General features: G+C 59.0%; 2 protein-coding genes across 5 annotated transcripts; one reads left to right on the plus strand and one right to left on the minus strand.

The window, feature by feature from the left end:
- Positions 1-1,285: 1,285 nt before the first annotated feature.
- Positions 1,286-9,757, plus strand: PHF19 (PHD finger protein 19). 4 transcript variants are annotated; one of them, XM_053996436.1, is made up of 15 exons: positions 1,286-2,008; positions 3,639-3,833; positions 4,118-4,199; positions 4,302-4,397; positions 4,491-4,591; positions 4,704-4,852; positions 5,125-5,220; positions 5,455-5,523; positions 5,822-5,942; positions 6,361-6,428; positions 6,520-6,690; positions 6,770-6,854; positions 7,087-7,172; positions 7,276-7,371; positions 7,664-9,757. In XM_053996436.1, the coding sequence occupies exons 2-15, from the start codon at positions 3,648-3,650 to the stop codon at positions 8,010-8,012; spliced, it is 1,755 nt and encodes a 584-aa protein (XP_053852411.1). In that variant the 5' UTR covers positions 1,286-2,008; positions 3,639-3,647; the 3' UTR covers positions 8,013-9,757. The 4 variants fall into 4 exon arrangements, with proteins under 4 accessions (XP_053852411.1, XP_053852412.1, XP_053852410.1 ...); XM_053996437.1 differs by having other exon boundaries at positions 1,286-2,004; XM_053996435.1 differs by lacking the exon at positions 1,286-2,008 and adding an exon at positions 2,394-2,476.
- A 177-nt stretch (positions 9,758-9,934) lies between these two features.
- CUTA (cutA divalent cation tolerance homolog) lies at positions 9,935-19,083 on the minus strand. Its single transcript, XM_053996438.1, has 6 exons — positions 18,962-19,083; positions 15,790-15,938; positions 12,695-12,754; positions 11,516-11,561; positions 11,228-11,277; positions 9,935-10,769 (listed from the first exon to the last, which is right to left on the minus strand). The coding sequence occupies exons 1-6, from the start codon at positions 19,040-19,042 to the stop codon at positions 10,667-10,669; spliced, it is 489 nt and encodes a 162-aa protein (XP_053852413.1). The 5' UTR covers positions 19,043-19,083; the 3' UTR covers positions 9,935-10,666.
- Positions 19,084-19,590: the final 507 nt, after the last annotated feature.

Genomic DNA, 19,590 nt, shown 5'->3' on the forward strand with positions numbered 1-19,590 from the left:
AAAACACTGTGAAAAGAGGCTGCAACGATTTCTGGGCAGTTTTCAAAGCAGAGGCAGCGCTGGGAGCGGCTCTCCCCGCGCACTCCGCCAGGCTCTGCTCCAGCCCGGGCCGTGGTTCCCGGGTGCTCCATCCTCGTCCAAGAGGGAAAGCACCTCCCCCTCGGCAAGTGCAGGGTGTGGGGGAGCAAGTAAAAGTTTTTAAGGAAAAATTGGGAGTTTGGAGTAGTTATCTACACGGGGCTTCATTCAAAACCTTCTGCGAAATCTGCGGTTTTTTGGGAATTCCATAGCGGGGAGGGAGCCGGGAGCCCTGCCCTGGAGCCTGTGCTGGCCCCGCTCCTTGGCCGAGGAGGGTGTGGGATTGCTGCCCTCAGCTTTGCGCCGCCTTTGGGGCTCTCGTTCATTTCTGTTCCCTTGCTTACAGAATAATCTGCTCTTAACGGCCGGATCCTCCCGCCCTGCTCCCAGCCTTGGGAGCCAAACCAGTGTCCAGGTGCTGTCACAGCCCCAGCACCTGCCAGGGACCGCGATCCCACAGCGCCAAAGAAATGGGAGATCCAGGGGATAGCTAGGTGGGTGTGCAGAGGAGGAAGAGGAGGACGAAGAGAAGGAAAAAGAGGAGAAAGGAAGATGAGGAGGAAAAGAAAGGCAGCACCCAGTAGCTCACTGCAGTGCGATCTGAGGCCAGGCTTGCTGGGTGCTGTGACAGAATCACCTGCAAAGAAACCAGAGTTAAATCTGGTTTATGTTGTTGTAATTACGTTGCTGGTTTATGTTGCTGTAATTATGTTGCTTCATTCCGGTTAGAAAATACGGGATACATCTCAAATTCTGAGGGTTTTTTTTTTTTGTTTTTTTTTTTTTTCATTTTTATTGGACACTTTTGTCCCAACGCGATGTTCCCGTGCTCTCTCTCCGTGTGGAACGGTTTCAGTCAGGCTCTCCCTGCGTACACCCCCGGTGAACTCGACCCAGCCTTTGATTTCCGCGTCACACCATCCGCATTCCTGCGGCACGCTGCAAACATCAGCCACGGGGGCCGGGAGGAGGGTGGTGCTGCCCCGGTGCCCTCGGGGACAGGCTGGGACAGGAACGCTGTCCCGGGAGCGCAGCAATCTCCGGGATTTCGGGCAAACGCAGCAGCCCCGAGGCACGGAGCGAGGAGCGGGGCTTCTCCGAGGCTTGTGGGCAGAGGTTATTTTAGTCCTGAGGTGACTCACACTTATCCCGGTGTGACTCACGGGGAGCTGGGGCCCGGGGCTGGCTAGGGGCACGGCACGGCACAGCACGGCACACTTGGCACACACGGCTTTCCTCACGCAGCCCCGCACAGGGAGCAGCAGGGCGGCCGCGCCGGACCCGCGGCTCAGGAAATCGCCTTTCCCGTCCCCTCCGCAGGTGCAGCATCACAGCGACACTCTGACACCAGCGTTTTGTGGGAAGGTTTGGTTAAATAAATGATTCCCGAGTGCCGGGTGTTGGAAGGGAGGCTCAGCCCGTGCCGTGCCGCTCCCCGCTGGCGCCCGGGAGCTGCTCGCTTGCAGCTCGAGCTTTGTGACACGTCTGAGCCCCAGCTCCCGTCCCTGCATCCATCACGGACGGGAAAAGCCGTACGGACCCTGCTCGGGCTTGGCCTAGACCCCGCACTGGGAATCAGCTCTCCTATGGCCCGAGCAGCCCGGAAAACATTGCTTTTCCAGGATCGCTTTCCAACAAACAGCAAACCCTACAGATTTCTTCTTGGCACCGACCGAAGCATTTTTACAGCGATTGATTTTCTCTGTGAGATTCAGAGAAAAGCTGAAAGGCTGCTCCCGCTTCCAGGAATCCCGGCGAGAACAGCTCGTTCCCTCTCGGGACAGCGCTCCGCGGGCACTGCCCGCATCCCATCCCCTGCCCGGCCCCCACCGCGGGGCACCGGGGGAAGCCCTTTCCTGGCTGCAGGAGGGGACAGGCGGGGAGGTCCCGCGTGTGGCAGAGGGTGACGGTGCCTCTCCACGGGCGGTGGGTGCGTGGCCGACCCTGGGAGCCCCGTCCTGGCCCCGGGGGTGCCGCCCGCGCTCTCTGGAGCACCGGGCCGGCCCGAGCAGGGATGTGCCGAGCCGGGATGTGCCCTGCCGGTCCGGTCCGCTCGGTTCCTATCCATGCCAATCCATGCCGGCCGGTCGGTGCCGGTCCGGTCCGGTTCGGTCCGTGCGGTGCCGGTCGGTCGGTCGGTGCCGCTGGGTGCCCGTGCCGTGCCGGTCCGGCCCGTGCGGTGCCGGTGGGTGCCGCGGGGATGCGCTGCGCTGCGGTGGGACCGGACCCGTGGGAGGCGGCGGGGGCGGCCCCGCTAATTGCATAACCGGGACGTCAATGCCGGCGGGAGCGCGGGGGAAGCGCGGGAAGATGGCGCCCCGCGCCCGGCCCCCGCCGCGCCCCGCAGCCCCCCGGCCCCGCGCCCCGAGCGCCCGCTGAGCGCGCCGGGGGCACCGCGGTAAGGGCGGCGCCGGCCCCGCGCACGGGCACCGGGCGGGACGGGCGGTTCGGGCGGGCGGACGGCGCCGCGGCCGCCTTTGAATGAGCCAATGGCGGCGGGGCCGCGGCCGCCGCTCGGGGCTGCCCGCGGCCACCCCCGGCAGGTGCCGCCGGGGCGCGGGGGACCCGGCCGGGCGCTCCCGCCGCCGCCGCGCGGTCCCGCTGCCGGCACGGGGAGCGGCGTGGGCGCTCCCGCACGTGTCCGCGGGGCCGGGGTAGGGGGGGAGAGCGGCGGGAGCACCGGGGCCGCGGAGCTGCGGGACACCCGGGAGGGGAGCGGCGGGGGAGCGGAGGGAAGCGCGGGGCTCAGCGGGAGCCCCGGGGGCGCGGAGCGGAGCTGCCGCCGCGCTCGGACGCGCTCCCACGCGGGGACCCGGCGAGTGCCGCTGCCGGGACGTGTCGCGGCTCGTGGGCGCCGGGCTCTGCCGGGAGCGGGATCGCTCTGCCCATCCCGGGGCTCTCGGGGAGCGGGAGAGTCCTCATGGATGGCAGGGGCCGGGCAGAGGGGGCTCGTGTCGCGATCCGCGGCGCCAGGACACGCGTGGTGCCATGAGGCCACATGTGTGGCCGTGACGGGAGCGGCAAGGGGAGAAAAAGTCCCTTTCAAGTCGTTTCCGTGGTGTCCTTCGGGATCGCAGCTCTGCTGTGGGTGGTTTCTTTGCCTCCTGCACCCCAAACCTCGTGGCGGTGACATTTGGCCGCCTGGGTTCGCTCGCTGTGGGTGGTGCTGGCACATCCCTGCTCCTGCAGCAGTCCCGGTGGTTTGGGAGCCCGCAAAACTGCGGGAAATGGTGATTTTAAAATCACAGTAAAGTAAAGCTTTTATTCCTTATGTGCCCCTTCCCAAAACCGAACCATGCGGACCTGTGGCGTGTCCCAGTGCTGTGGGAGCCTGTCGGGGGTTAATTCCCTCTTGTTCGCCAGTAGCAAAGAATTTGGCTGCTCCCTGGATTTCGTGGAAAGGAACCGTCTCATCGGCTCTGTTTTGCAGTGTCCCGAGCCCCTGCTGGTGGGGCTGAGCCACCTCCAGCCTCGGTCCTCCCAGGCAAAACGCTCAGGGATGCTGCGCCCGGCTGATGTCGTGCCGTGCCGAGAGGTGACAGCGTGTGTGTCCCCTGCAGGCTCTGCTGATGGAGACCACGGAGCTGACCCCGCTGATCCGGGACGTGTACGCGGCCGCCGGCCGTGTCCAGCCGGCAGCGGGCTCGGCGCGGAGGGGCAGCGGCTGCCGGGAGCTGATGGTCAGGCTGACCGAGGGGCAGTACGTGCTGTGCCGCTGGACAGACGGGCTCTACTACCTCGGCAAGATCAAGAGGGTAACGTGGGCACCCCCGGGGGAACGGGAGAACGCGAAGAGGTGCCAGCGCCAGCGGGGCCGGTGCCGTTCCCCGGCTCAGCTCGTGGCTCAGGGGGCGCTGGCCTGGGCTGCGGTGTGTCCTTGGTCAGCAGGGCGTTTTGGGTTGGCATCCTGCCCCGGGGTGTCACGCCCCAAACCTGACTGCCCGCAGCCCCGAGAGACAGGATCGGCCACCAAGGAAAAGAGGGAAGTGCTGGGAATGGGAGCTGACCCACGGCCGTTCTTCCTGCTCTCTTCTGGCAGGTGAGCGGCTCCAAGCAGAGCTGCCTCGTCACGTTCGAGGATAACTCCAAGTACTGGGTCCTCTGGAAGGACATCCAGCATGGTGAGTGTTGCCCCAGCCTCCCTTTCCCGCTGCCATGCTGTGGGACCCTTCCCAGCAGCACGGGGATGTGCCAGTGCCACCTCTGTCACCCTGGTCCCGCAGCCGGCGTCCCGGGGGAGGAGCCCAAGTGCAGCATCTGCCTGGGGAAGAAGTCGGGCCCCAGGAACGAAATCCTCATCTGCGGGAAGTGCGGGCTGGGTGAGTGTGGGTGTCCCACCCCGGGCCCTGACGTGTCCACCCCGGGCGAGGCTGGGGCCGGCCCCGCGGCGCTGATGCCGAGCCCTCCCGCAGGTTACCACCAGCAGTGCCACATCCCGGTGGCGAGCGGCGGCGAGGGCCCGCTGGGGACGCCGTGGTTCTGCCGCCGCTGCATTTTTGCCCTGGCCGTGCGGGTGAGTGGGGCTGCCCCGCGCTCCCGGCTCCGTGTGCTGCCCGTCCCAGCACAGCGGGGCAGGACGGGGTCCCCGGGTGGCTGTGCTGACCCCGGCCCTGTCTCTCCCACAGAAAGGGGGTGCCCTGAAGAAAGGAGCCATTGCCAGGACGCTGCAAGCCGTGAAGATGGTGCTGTCCTACAACCCCGAGCTGCTGGAGTGGGACTCCCCACACCGCACCAACCAGCAGCAGTGCTACTGCTACTGCGGGGGCCCCGGAGAGTAAGGCCAGCCTGTGTGTCACCATCTGGCTTTGTGGGGGAAAGGAAGGTGGGATCAGGGTGGGGATGTTTGATCCCAGGCTTGCAGGGCACTGCCCTGGGGCCAGTGGCTCTGCTCCCCACGCTGCCTCTGCCGTCTGGGTCTCTGTTTGTATAGAAACACCAGTTAGGGACAGACTTTCTCTCCCTGGCTGGGGCTCTGTCTGGGAGGGGACTGGGGCGGTGGCTGCCACACGCTGCCCTCACTGTCACGGCTCTCCTGTCCCTGCCCAGGTGGTACCTGAAGATGCTGCAGTGCTACCGCTGCCGGCAGTGGTTCCACGAAGCCTGTACGCAGTGCCTCAGCGACCCCATGATGTTCGGAGACCGGTACGGCCCTTCTGCGCTTGGCTGAGCTGGCTCCCAGGGGGCACCCACGGCCACATCCCAGCGGTGTGTCCCTGATCCATCTGACACCGACATGGATCGGGTGGCCCTGTCCCACAGAGCCCCACTCCTCCTGGCCTTGCTGTCACCGTTGGCACTGTCCCACCTGGCCCATGCCTGGGCCCTGCACGGCTGTGGGTGATCCTCACTCCCAGCATTTTCCCTGATGTTTTCCAGGTTCTATGTGTTTTTCTGCTCTGTGTGCAACCAGGGACCAGAATACATCAAGCGCCTGCCCCTGAGATGGTGAGAAACGGGCTCTGCCTCCTTTGGGATGTGCCCGGGTGGCTCTGGGACACAGGGCTGGCTGATCCCTGCAGGTGTTCAGCTGCAGGCAGTGTGCCACCTCTCCCCAAAGCTGAAGGGGTGCTGTCCTGGCTGTGGCATCTGCTCAGATACACCTCTGGGCTGGGCTGCTTCCCCTGTGAAGAGTGGGAAGGTTCCAGTGGTGGGTTTGGGAGTTGTAGTGGCACTGGCAGAACAGGGCATTGTTGGTGGCACCATCCTGCCAGGGCTGCTGACCATGTGCCCCTCTTTGCTGCAGGGTGGACATCGTCCATCTTGCCCTCTACAACTTGGGTGTTCAGAGCAAGAAGAAATACTTTGACTTCGAGGAGATCTTGGCCTTCGTGAACCACCACTGGGACCCACTGCAGCTCGGGAAGGTACAAACACACCCTGGGCTTGGGCTGGAGAGCAGCCATGGGAGTGAGAAATGTCACCCCAGCTTGTGCAGCACTCAGCATGGCAGCTCCTGCTCCAGAGGAGCTTAATCCCCTTCCTCTGCGCTGGGATTTTCCTCGTTGGAGTGTCAGACCTGACACCTTTCCCAGCGGGAGCTAGAGCTGGGAGAAGCACTCACACCAAGGCGTGCTGGAAACCTGTCCCCGGGGCAGGACAGGGCGGCTCCCCGAGGGCGGCACTGCCCGACCCGGCTGGCTCTGGCCGGGCCTGGGTTCCCTCCCTCCCTCCCCGGCCTCGGGCAGGAGCCGAAAGCCGGAGTTCGGGTTCCCCCGTCTGTTTGGATTTTGCATAACCACAGCGGGCACTGAGCCCTGCCTGCCCCCCCGTCCTGTCCCGCAGCTCACGGGCACCCCGATCTCAGAGCGCGGCCCCCACCTCCTCAACGCCCTCAACAGCTACAAGAGCAGGTGAGCGCGGGGCGGGGATGGCCGCAGCGTGGGATGCAGGATGCTCCGTGCCAGCCTGGCTGAGGGCTGCTCCCTCCCCTCTGCCGCCCAGGTTTCTGTGTGGGAAGGAGATCAAAAAGAAGAAATGCATCTTCCGCCTGCGGATCCGCGTCCCCCCGAACCCCCCCAGCAAGGTGCTGCCGGAGAAAGCCCCCGGCGAGGGCGAGAGCGGCTCCTGCGAGCTGAAGAAGAAGGGGAAGAGCAAATACGCCCATAAGGACAGGTGAGCGGCCCCGCTGCCCCGGGCATTCCCGCAGCAGCAGCAGCCCCCGGCCCGCGCCCCCCTCACGCCCTGTTTGCAGCCTCCTGCCGCGGCAGCTCCAGCAGCAGAAGCGGCGAGCGCGGCGCAAGAGGGCCAAGTTCCTGCTGGAGGATGCCATTCCCAGCGTGAGTCCTTCCCCCTCCTCTCTGCGGCCGCGGGGCACTGCCCAGCCCAGGTTTCCCCACTCCCGCGGGCAGGGAGAGCTCCCCGTCCCTCGCTTTGGGAAGTGTCGCTTGCCCAGCCCACTCCACGGGGCCTGGGAAGGAGCGCGGTGGCCCCGGGCAGAGGGTGCCAGCGTTGGGGTGTGGGCAGCACCCCTGTGCCAGGCAGTGAGGAGTGAGCTCGTTTTTGTGACAGAGTGACTTCACCTCGGCCTGGAGCACCAACCACCACCTGGCCAGCATCTTCGACTTCACGCTGGATGAGATCCAGAGCCTGAAAAGGTCCGTGCAGCCAGACCAGGGCTGTGGGGGGCCAGGGGTGCTGCTTGTGCCAGGCTGGGGGCGATGCTGCATCCCAGCCTGTCCCATCCCACCCTATCCACAGTGCCAGCTCAGGACAGACTTTCCTATCGGACGTGGACTCCACAGATGCCACCAGCACCTCAGGCTCGGCCACCACGAGCCTCTCCTACGAGTCCAGGTGAGGACTGTGCCTCTTGCCCCCTTCTGGAGGGGTCCTGGTGGCATGGCCGGGGGGGTGAGGGCTTGTGTCTCTCCTCTTCATGTCCCACCCAGGGGAGCTTTTCCTGCCTGTGTCCCAAAACGGGCTGGGGGTCCCAGAGTGGCACTTGCTGAGGGCGTAGGATCAGAGCCATCAGTCCTTGCTGGGCTCCCCCAAATTCCTGGCTCCCTCCAGAAACCAGAACGGGGTGGGGGGGGGGGGGCACTTTTTGGGTGCTGCCCTCACTCCTGCCCTGTGCCCTGCCCGGCAGCCGCAGGACCGTGGGCAGCCGCAAGCGCAAACTGGCAGTGCCAGCCTACGCCTCGGGGGCCAAGAGGAGAGGGGGCGAGCTGGGCGGGCGCCCGGCCGCGGCCACCCCCGAGGGCAGCGAGGCTGCGGCCGGCCCCGACCGCCCCGACGACGGCATCGACAGCCACACCTTCGAGAGCATCAGCGAGGACGACTCCTCGCTCTCCCACCTCAAGTCGTCCATCAGCAGCTACTTCGGGGCCGCGGGCCGGCTGGTGTGCGGGGAGAAGTACCAGGTGCTGGCACGGCGGGTGACGCTGGAGGGGAAGGTGCAGTACCTGGTGGAGTGGGAAGGCACGACCCCCTACTGAACCCCGCCAGCCCCGAAACCTCTCCCGGAGCCAGAGCGGAGGAGATCGGGCTGCTGGGGCAGCCCGTGAGGCACAGGAGAGGTGCTGGTCCCTCCCCCCGGCCATCGGCGGGTGGAGGCAGCGCCCAGGCAGGGCTGCCCAGGAATGAAACCTGAAGCCCTGACACTCTATTTTTTTTTAATGTTAACGATTTTTAGTTCCTTGGCTGCGTTTATGCAGAGCGTGGCCCAGCCGTGCCCTCCTGATGGAGCCCGGTGGTGCTCAGAGCAGTGAGGGGGTCCGGCCTTTCCAGAGGGGTCCCCCTGGCACAGCTGGAGCAGCTGCTTGGGGGGCACCCCACACCCTGCTCACACAGAGGGACCTCGGCCTGTGCCTGGCACAGCCTGGCTCATCCCGGTGTCCCAGCCTGACTGAGCGGGCTCGAGGGGGTCCTGCTGCCAAAACACGAACCCCTCCTCATCCCTGGGCTCTCACAGCCCGTCCCTGTGCCCGTGGGAAACTGGGGACAGCTCTTGGGGTTTTTCGCCTCATCCAGCATCCATTCATGAAAGGAATGTGGTTTGCTTTATATCAGAGGAAAATGCCCTAAAATCAGCCCACATGTGGCTGTTGCAGCCATGGGGCAGATGTGCTCTCACCCCACAACCTGGACTGTGTGTGGCGCTGCACCAGCTTCATTTCACTGTTCTGACAATCATGACCTTGGAAGAGATCTTCCAAAAAAATCCTCCTTTGCCTTAAAACCACCGTGGGCACTTCACAGACTGGAGCCTAAGGCCTTTGTTTCTACAGGAATCTTCATCCCAAATGTGCCAAACCAGCAGACAAACCAAAAAAGGCTGAAGAGGACAGGGGGGGCAGGGGCTGTACTGGGGTCCCTGTGGCCATCCCTGTGGCCATCCCTGTGCCATCCCTGTGGCCATCCCTGTGCCATCCCTGTGGCCTCCTGGCTGTGCCTCTCTCATAGTGGTGATGTTTGTGAGCTCTGGGCTTGATTTGTCTGCAGGAGAGAAGGAGCAGCCCCTCCTTTAACAAAGCAATACTGCCAGCTTGGGCAGGAGCAGAGCAGCTGGCTTTTTAAAAAAGATTCCAATATCAGATAAATATGTTAGATTTTTTTTTTTTTTCCTTTAGAGAGACAGAGAGATATTTTTAATGTCCTCCTCATCTCTCCCCCATCCCACCGTGGCTGTCCCATGGGATGGAGGGTGGGCCATGCTGGGCTGTGGGGTCCTGTCCTTCAGCAGAGCCTGTCCTGTGCTTGTGGGATCTCAGCTCATCCAGAGCAGTGTCCCTGTCCTTTTGGGAGAGGTGCCCCCTTCCCTGGCAGGGAGGGGTCCAGCAGCTGGAGAACTGCCTGTCCTGCCTTAGCTTGGTCCTTGAAGGATCACTTCAAATATTTCCCTTTCTTAGTGCCTATGGAGCCCTTCCAAGGGGCTGCCAAGAGCTGTGCCAGGGCTGAGCAGGGTTCTGCCTGTGGGATGTGAGGACCCACAGGATCTGGCCCTGGCTCCCCTCTGTTCCCTCTCCTCCTCTCCTGGCTTCTTGCAGAGAATTGAATGTGGAGCCTTTAAAAGTATTTTTGCTGCAGAGTATATTTTGCATTCGCTGTAATAGAGATTTATAACAACTCTGTGCACCTTCTGATTTCTGAGTTCAGGTTGCTGCTTGTAAGCACCTCTCGTTATACCCAAGTTGTAATTAATATGTCTGATATACAATTAAAAAGTGGGTTTTTTTTTTTTCAAAGTCACTGTTTTTTTTGTAGTGTGAGGATTATTGGGTTGGGGTGCCCAGTGCCCACCACGGGGCAGCTGGTGCTGCTGGGTTGTGTTCTGTGCCAGGTGAGGTGTGCCCTGAGGTGTCCAAGCCCAGGACAGTCCTTTCCTCCTGCCCAGCTGTGACCACGAGAGCCTGCCCAGGTAAGAAACTCTTGTTTATTCCCTTCCCAGTCACATAAATAACCCGAAAATATTCCCTAACTTATGTCCCAGAAACCATTAACATGAGAATCCTTTTACAAAGTTCAGCTTGGCTTAGGCACAAAGCCCCAGCTCAGGCGGGGGTAGGTCACAGGGCCAGGGCAGTGCCGTGGTCCTGCTGGCACCTGGGCTCCCTGAGCTGGCCGTGGCTCTTGCCGAGCTCTCCGTGGCAGGGAGAGCTAAATCCTTGCGGCGTTTGCTGCTTCCCGGGGCTCTGCAGGGCTCCAGCAGCCGCCAGGGGAGGCGGGGGGGCGGCACGGGCACATCCTGCCCTATCCTACGGCCCCCGGCTCGGGGGGAGCGGGGCAGGGGGCTGCCAGCGCCTGGGGGGCCAGGCAGGGGTCAGGGCTGGCTGTGGGGACACACGGCACCGCAGGGGCTGCCAGGCCACGGCTGCCAGCTGGAATTCGCTGCTGACAGCCCGAGGCAGCTCCGAGTGTCCTGACAGGGACATCTCCGCGTATCCTCATCCACGGTTTCGGTGCTGGCGGCCCTTCCCCAGCTCAGCCTGAGCCGGCTCCGGGCTGCTCAGCGCTCCCGGGGCAGGCCGAGGAGCGGAGGGCTCCCGATCCCAAGCTCCTGTGTCACAGCAAACCCGAGAAGATAAAAGCTGCCTCCGCGCGGCTCAGCAGCGTCCCGGTCTCCCCAAAAACGAGCTGCACTCGGCGCTTCTCAGTCCCGTGGGACGGTCTCCTCTATCCATTTGAGGTAGACAGGGTTTCCTTGGTCAATAGGCAGGCTGATGATTTCGGGCATTTCAAAGGGATGGATGGATCTAAAGTGGAAACAGGCGCGGAGGAGCAGAGTCAGCGACAGCCGCGCTCCAGCCCTGCCCCGCGCCCTCCCGGGTTCAAAGCACCCGCAGCTTCTTTCTGGGAATTTTGCTTTGAGTTTGGGGTTTACCGCAGACTGCCGGGGGCCTGGCCCCAAGCTGAGACTGCTCCCCCCTCGGGAGCTGCAGGAAATCCTGTCAGGGAATAATAACCTGTGTGAGGAGGAGAATCCCTCCTCGAATCCAGCACGGAGGGCTGGGTGAAGCCCAGCAGTTGATATTTCTGCCACTTTTTCCTTTTTGCTGATGCCATCTCTGGGTTTTTCTGGCTTGTAAGATACAGCAGGAGCACTTAACCCCCCTGGGTGGGACGGGGCTCAAGGAACCCCCAAAGCTGGAGCAGGAGGTGACAGCCTACCTTGGATGGGACACCCAGTGCTCCTGTGGAGCCAGAGCCTCACCTGACGTAGTTGGACAATTCCCCTATTTTGGACGTCCTTGTTTTCACCAACTGTGGAGAGTAAAAAACCAAAACAAAGCCCAAGGGAGATGTGAAGGGATGGAGGGATCCTGATGAGCAGCTCCACTGTCCCCACCCAGCACGGCCAGGGGTGTGACAGGAGCTCCTCCCCGGGGGATGGTCCCAAACCCACCAGGTTGGTGCCACCCTCCCCAAACCCCCCTGCATCCCCTTTCAGCTGGGGCCGTTTGCAACAGGGATTTTTGTGTTGTAGGGAACGATCACTTACCAGCAGTATTTCAGTGGATTCTTCCAGTTCCCCTTTCCAGAAATACCTGGATTTAAAAGAAAAGCAGCATCAGCAAATCCAGCTCTGCTGCAGCCATACCAACCCTCGGGTTACTTTCCCTGCTTGGTGCTTTTTGCACGTGGCCATTTCTTTACAAAGAAGCATGGCTGGCCCCAAAACTGCTGAGCACATGAATGAGCACCCCAGCTTTATGGACAAGAGCCTCCTCCAGAGAATTTGCCCAGGGGGATTGGCAGGGCAGATTTGCTGGGGCTGGGCTGTCCTGTGCTGGTGGCTCTGAGCAGTGGCTGGGGGACAGTGCCTGCAGGGATCGTGGCTGGGAGGCTGAGCTTTCTTCCTCTCTTTCCCTGCAGGAGAGGAGCTGCACTTCTCATGAGTCAGATGTGACCTTTCAAAACATTTCCGCTGCCAGGAGCTGTCCTGATCTCATCTGCCTGCAGGGCTCCTGCGCGGGGAGGGCTCGGAGGCGTCGCGGTGTCTCGGAGCAGGGCACAGGATCCAGCTGGAGCTGCCAGGGCTGTGCAGGAGCAGCTCTGCCCCGGCCCTTTGGGTTTGTAGGAAATGATGGATAAGGGGAAGAAGGGCATGGCTGGGTTTGCCCTCAGGTGGGATATGGGGGTGCACTGTGGGATCCTCTCCCGAGGGAAGCTGTGGTGGGATCTGCTCCTCGCTTCTGCCAGGGTGTTTCTGTGAGGAAAAGCTGTTTTGGGGCTTTGCTCTTGAACTCCTCCAACAAGTGCAGGCCCTTTGCATGGACAGCTGAGGACACCTGCAGAGCAGGGCTGGGCCTGTTCCAAGGTCAAACCTGCTGTTCTTCCTGCCTGAAAAAGCTGCTTAATTTTGCAAAGGCCTTTTTCTGGTCCCTATTTTGGCTGCTTTTTAGAGTCTCTAATAACATGCACCACGTCCTCAGGACCATAAACTCTAAATTGCTGGATGTCTGTGTAGTCAATGACCAATAAATGAATGAGCCCCACGGGCAGTTGGAGCATTTGCCCTCCTCAATAAGCTCCGAGCACAGCGAGACTCGTCCCCACCATCTGCAACAACAAACACACCCAGCAGCCTTCTGGAACCAAGGCTTGTGTCCAACCCCTCCTTCCCTCCCTGCAGAGCCCAGGTTTGCCCCTCCCTTGGGGAATATCCAGCACAACTTACAAGGCTGAGCTCTTGGGCAGGATGTTCACGTAGGCAGCCAGTCTCTTATCCATGATGGCCCTGGGGGAGACAGGAGGGCAGTCAGGGCCAGCCCAGCTCAGTGCTCGCCCCCAGCCTTGGGGACATTCCCTTGTGCTGCCCAGGACCGGCAGCAGCAGCTTTGACATTGGAGACATGGAATTTTGGGTTACTTATTACCCTGAGAAAACAGAGCCAGAGGTGAACCTTGGCTGGAGATACTTCAGATCAGGCCCTTCTGGCAGGGCTCTGGGACCCTCCCTGTGCTGAGGAGGGAGTTTGGGTGTTGCTCCTGGCCTGGAGGACCCTGCCCAGTGCCAGCCCTATGCCCCTCTGGCTGTGGGGTCACCAGGGCAGGGACTGAACCGTGGGACTGCAAAAACCTGGCCTGGGATGGACAAGGAAGGGGCTTGTCTGCCACTGACCAACTGTGCCCCTTGCTCCCAGAGCAGCCTAAACGTGCATCTTGTGAAATTAAAATCATCAAGGTTTTTCAGCCCGAAATATCCTAGAAATCTGAAGCCCAGCTAGATCCCTTCCCTCGGGCTGCCTCCGTTAGTTGTGGGCTGGTTTGTTACTGCAGAGCTGCTCAGGGCTGCCAGCAGAAGTGACACTTCAGAGGTTACAGAGCACTGAACCAATCTCAGGGAGGATTTTTACAAGAAATGAGGCAAATGTTGTGTTTGGTGACCCGAGCAGTGCCTGGCCCTTCTCACAGAGGTGGCAGCCATCCCTCCAGGCGTTGACCCCACCTTTGGTTTGCTTTAACACCGGCTTGGGGGGACCATGGCTGGAGAGGAAAAGCACCCCAGGAGGCTCAGGGTTGTTTGCTCTCACCATGTGTAGGCAGTTCCAGGCATTTAATGCTCGTGGAGCATCTTGAGTTAATCTTTAGACCAACAAAGTGCAGCAGTACGAGCAGAGCCACCCCTGCTGTGCCTGTCATGTCACACATGGCACAAATCAGTTTGGATTTGCTGCCTGCAACTTGCAAGTTCCTTTAGCGCAGGAACCTTTTGGTTTCAGTGCTCTGTCCCAATAAATTGAGATCCTGAGATCTTGAACTTTGTCCCAGCAAGCTGAGCAGCATCAAGAGGCCACCAGGGGAACAGAGAACATTGTAAGAAGCTGAATGTGATCTCTGGAAAATGTCTGCATAATACATGATAGCTTTGGGTTGGGTACTTAATTGTGTGTTTCTTTGCCCTGAAGTGAGATTAAATATTAATAAGCAGAAAAGCAAAGAAAATTATAAACACTGGCAAGAAGGTCTTGAGATGGTGAATTCTGCCTGCAGCTCTTCTGCTTTCCCAAAGCTTGAACCCCTTTTCCTTAAACCAGTGGAGAATTTCCTTGCAGACTGATCCATCTGAGTGAGGGCTCTACTGAGCAGTGCAAAGGAAGAATAAACACAGGAAGAGGAGTGGGGGAAAATGAGTGTAGAAGCCCTGTGTCATCCCCTGCAACCAGGGCTCATTGCTCCCAGTTCCAGAACAAAGGAATAATTACTCCACCAGTAAAACCACAACCAAAGTACACATATCTCAGCAAGGGGGAGTGATTTATCTCCTCTCCCTTCCCTGCAAGATGAGGAACAAAGAGTGGAAAGCATTTGCAAAGCTGTTAAGATGAGGCATTTTCAGGAACTGAGGCTCTTTTCACCAGGTACAGTTGCTCCTTTTTTTTTAGGAGACATCGAGCAGTGCAGACATAATTCTATTTGAACTTCTTAATACAGTTGCAGTATTTAAGGTGACACAAACTCCCTTTCAGTAGCCTGTCAGTTCCTGAACATGTCTGGGAGCACTTTGCTGGAGATGGAGGGGTTTTGGCAGCAGCAGGGCAGCAGGAAAACAGCGCAGGAGGTGTTGCAGGAAACTTCACGGTCCATCATAAACATTTCCCCAGTCAACACGGGTTCAGTTCTTTGAACAGACCATCCATTGAGTCAGGGACTGACAGATGTGTGAAAAGAACTCTGCATGCAAAATATCACACAAAGTATCTCATATATTAAAACAGAAGGAGGAAAAAAATCAAGGAAAACCCTCATTCCCTGAAGTTTGCCTTGGTGAGCAGAGTGGTACCTCACAAGTGTTTGTTGTGGACCCCTTTCATACTTTTATTTTCATGTCAGAGCACTGTGCTTTGTCCCTCTCTATAAATATCCCTCCTGGCATTTTGTTGTCTGTGTTGTCTGAGAGAGGAATAAAGACTGTGACAGATCAGAGAACATCAGGTTGGAGCTTAATCCATCTGAGGACCCAGGAATTCAGGGTCATGAAAATGGGTTTTGAAAATGCAAGGCAGTGAAACACATTGAGAATTGCTTGCTGTTACCATGGCATTGACTTCAGAGGCAAATGTCAGCTTTCCTTGGGACAGAGCAGCTCTTGGCAGGGGCTTGTGATACAGAGCCAGTGGAAAGGAGCATTGCTTGGGTATCACAGAATCCCAGAATGGTTTGGGTTGGGAGGCACCTCAAATCTTATGTCACTCCACCCCCTGCCACGGCAGGGACACCTTCCACTATCCCGGGTTGCTCCAAGCCTTGTCCAACCTGGCCTCAAACACTGCCAGGGATGGGGCAGCCACAGCTCCTCTGGGCACCTGTGCCAGGGCCTCACCCCCCTAGAATTGCAAGGGCAGAGGGACAAGGAGAAATTCAGCTTTATTCCAGCTTTGGAGCCTGTTGCCTTCTGCTGAGAAGGCAGGTGACCTGGTTTCAAGAGACAGCACTGCGACCTGGCCTCGCCCGGGTCACTGGGGCCACCGACACGCACAGACACCAGTGTGGTGGATGGTCAAATGGCGTTTATTACCTTATCTCGTGAGGTTAAATAGGCACGGGGGCTTTATTACGTCAAAGGGGGATGGTGGGCCCGGCTAGGGTTAGTAAGGAGTGGAAAACTACTGGAGTTAGGAGGGGCTGCATGCCTCAGGGGTGGTTGGTTACGTATCGCAGGATGAGGGGGGGAAGGGTCTTGCTTTCTGTTACATCCCGAAATCTTCCCTTCGCCTGTCCCTGTCTACCAGAGGAGCCCCGAAGCAGCCAGGCAAGGGGAGCGTGGCCGTACCTGGCGATGTCCCTGGCGATCTGCTCGTTGAGGCAGCTGACGAAGGCGATGGAGTGTGTCCCTGGGACGTAGCTGCCGGTGACAGCGGAGTGCAGCTGCAGAGCCAGCCCCCAGAGCAGGGGGTACGTGAGCACCAGCAGCGTCAGCACCTCGGAGAGAACACCGGGGGGGGGGAATGGGAGGTGAAGTACTGCACTTTGCAAAACAGCATTTACATTGTCCGCGGCTTGAGGGACATTTCCAGGCTTCCCTCAGCATTGCAGGAACCGGTTAAATTAAATTAAGGTGAGAACTTGCTCCTAGTGGGATTTATTCCCCTCCAAGAGGGCCAATCTCGTGCTCAGGGCAGGAGAGGGGCAGTGTTGAGGCTGTCTCAGCCTAGGGCTGCCCAGGCCTCGACCGTGGGGGGTGACCCCCAGACCAACGGGGGTTCCAGACCCCAGCACCCAACCACAGCAGCCAGGACTGGTTTTCTGCAGAAGAATAAGGAGGTAAGACATGGAATGTCTTGGTTTCTAGTGCAAAAAAGAGCAGGAAGGGAATGGTTCCCACACCAGCACTGCTCTCCTGCTCAGGACACATCTGTAGCCATCCTTCAGCCGTGTGCCAGGGGTGAGGTGTGTCCTTCCCTCTGGGAAATGAGGGGGACAGGACCCTCTGCTCCCTGGGGATGTGGGCAGGGGAAGGGCAGGATGTCAGTGATTTGTTCATGGGAAACAGATTTGGTGCCAGGACCTGGGGAATCTCCATCCTGCCCTGTCAGGTTATTCTCCTCTGCCACAGCCCACCCAGACCACGCTCCAGCCTCACAGCCCGACTTCAAGGCAGGTTTAAATTCATCTCATCCTAATTATCTGCTGCTAGAAGCACAGTGAATCAGGATCCTGTGGGGCACAGAAATCTCAGTGTACACAGCCCAGCTCTGCAGGGCTGCACGGACACCAAGGCTCTGCCCGTGGCAAGCAGAGCAGCAGCAACAAGTGGGGTTTGCTGTGCAGGAGCTGCTGCTCCTGGCAAGCCCCTCCACTGCTGTTTGTGCTCACATGCCATCAACAGCCTCCCGAAAAGATATCATCATCCCAGCAGGGATGCTGTGGGAATGGTGAGGTTAATTTGGAGTGCTGAGGAGCAGCTGAAGGACGGTGCCGTTCTGGGCTGCAGCGCCTTCCCTTTGTCTTTTGTTTTGTTTTTGACATAAACAGCATCTGGCCCTGATTCGGCTACAGTGATTTAAGAATATATTCCCACTTATTTCCACCCTCCTTTGTCCTCTGAAAAACCTGCCATTACAGCACCAGCACTAATGTAGAAATCTCTCCCTTTTCTTTTTCTTTTTTTTTTTTTTTTTTTTTTTTTAATTGAATTAAAAATCTCTCTTGTTACTACAAAGCCAGGAGCTCTTTCCCATTTGGAAAATGACTGATGTGCTCTATTGCTTGTCTCCTCTTTCCCAGTCCATTTGAGGAAATATTCTTTCTTATCACAAGACTCCTCATCATAATTTTTAGAGCTCCTTCTGTGCTCCTTTTTTCCCCACTAAGCCATTTAACAAATATTATACAACAAATCCCAGAAGCTCCTCAGTGAGTTACAAGCCAAACAGAGATGTGCTGGTGTACCTATTTTTCCAGATTAAAATGTAATCATGCTCCTTGCTCAGAGAAAAAAAAAAAAACCAAACATCCAACCTGTTCAGCCTGATGATCATTAATCTTCCTGTAAGATGTATGTGCATGTGATGAGGAAATCCCCAGGATCATTTGTGATTGAATGTTAGTACAAACATGAACAATACCTTGTTTTTTTCCCAGTGCTTCTCCCCACCCCACCTTTTTTTTTTAATGAAAAGGAAGGTTTTTTCCTCTTTTATCCCAGAATAATTGCATTTGCCAAGGGATGGTGCAAAAGAGGAGTGAAATGTCAGGGTTCCTGCCCGATAAACCAATTAAACTCATGATTGCCAAAATACTGAAGTGGACAAAACTGAAAACACCCCTGTGAGGATTTAAGAACTTCGCTGAAAAGCACTGAGCAGCAAAATGCCAGTTTAGTGCAGAGAGACTCAGATTTCTGCAACACTTCTTCTGGCTTTGGTGAACTAAAACCAGCTTTAGGCTTAGAATCACCGTGCTAGGACTTTTTACCTAGTTTTGATGAGATTCTGTTCAAAAACCCCAATGAACAGCACCATGTGAACACAACTTGTGGTGATGCTGAGTGTAAAAAACTTGAAAATTTGCTTCTCTCCCAGCAGATAAAGGGAGCCCACCCCTCCTGCAGGATGGTTTTGGGGAGAGGTTTGCTACCAAAGGTACAGACAGATATTTCCATGGTTGCTTGGCATGGGTTGGTGTCTGTTGTGCTCCCCAGGGAGTGTCCCACGTCCTGCATCCCCATCCCATCCCCGTGTCCATCCTCATCCTATCCCCATGTCCATCCATCCCCGTGTCATCCATCCCCGTGTCCATCCATCCCTGTGTCCATCCCCGTGTCCATCCATCCCTGTGTCCATCCCCGTGTCCATCCCCGTGTCCATCCATCCCTGTGTCCATCCCCGTGTCCATCCATCCCCATGTCCATCCATCCCCGTGTCCATCCCCGTGTCCATCCATCCCTGTGTCCATCCCCGTGTCCATCCATCCCCATGTCCATCCATCCCCGTGTCCATCCCCGTGTCCATCCATCCCTGTGTCCATCCCCGTGTCCATCCATCCCCATGTCCATCCATCCCTGTGTCCATCCCCGTGTCCATCCCCATGTCCATCCCCATGTCCATCCATCCCCATTTCCATCCATCCCCGTGTCCATCCATCCCCATGTCCATCCCCGTGTCCATCCCCATGTCCATCCATCCCCATGTCCATCCATCCCCGTGTCCATCCCCGTGTCCCTCCCCGTGTCCATCCATCCCCGTGTCCATCCCCGTGTCCATCCATCCCCATGTCCATCCCCATGTCCATCCCCATGTCCATCCCCATGTCCATCCCCGTGTCCCTGCCCGTGTCCATCCATCCCCATGTCCATCCCCATGTCCATCCCCATGTCCCTGCCCGTGTCCCTCCCCGTGTCCCTGCCCGTGTCCATCCCCGTGTCCATCCATCCCCATGTCCATCCCCGTGTCCATCCCCGTGTCCCTCCCCGTGTCCCGGCCCGTGTCCCGGCCCGCACTCACCAGCAGCGCGGTGCCGCGGCCGGGCCGGGGGCAGCCCTGGGCAGCGGGGGGCAGCGGGCAGCGCTGGCTCAGCCCCTCCATGTCCGGCGGCCCCTCCACCTGCTGTGCCCGAGCCGGGAGCGCTGCCCGGACAGGCGGCACTGACTCCTCCTCCTCCTCCTCCTCCTCCTCCTCCTCCTCCTGCTCTCCTTCCTCCCCGGCTGGGGCCCGCCCGCTGCGGGGCTGCGGCGTGGGACGAGGGACAGCGCCGTGTCCCCTCCTGCCAGCCCCAGCCTCTGCACCTGCCTGACCCGCGGAGCTGGGGGGACAAATATCGGGGCTTGGCACCCCAAAAGTGGGGTCAGACTGCTGGGGTGTGCAGGCTGTCCCTCCGCTACCGGCGCTGGGGCGCTCCCAGTGCAGTCCCCGGTGCTCTGAGACCCCATTTATCCCCTCTGCTTAGATTTCCCTGTCTATAAAAGTGCTATTTCCTCAGATTTCCTCTGGCTGGGGCTCTCTGGATAGAAACCAGAGCAGGGGCTGAGTCCTGGCGTGGTGTTTGTACCCAAAACCTCCTGTGAGGGACGCGGGGCGGAGGCAGTGTTTGTCTCACGCTGTAACTTTATTTGTCCCCCGTGTAACTTTTTGCT

Source organism: Vidua macroura, chromosome 21 (genome assembly GCF_024509145.1).
Source record: "Vidua macroura isolate BioBank_ID:100142 chromosome 21, ASM2450914v1, whole genome shotgun sequence".
NCBI lineage: Eukaryota > Metazoa > Chordata > Aves > Passeriformes > Viduidae > Vidua > Vidua macroura.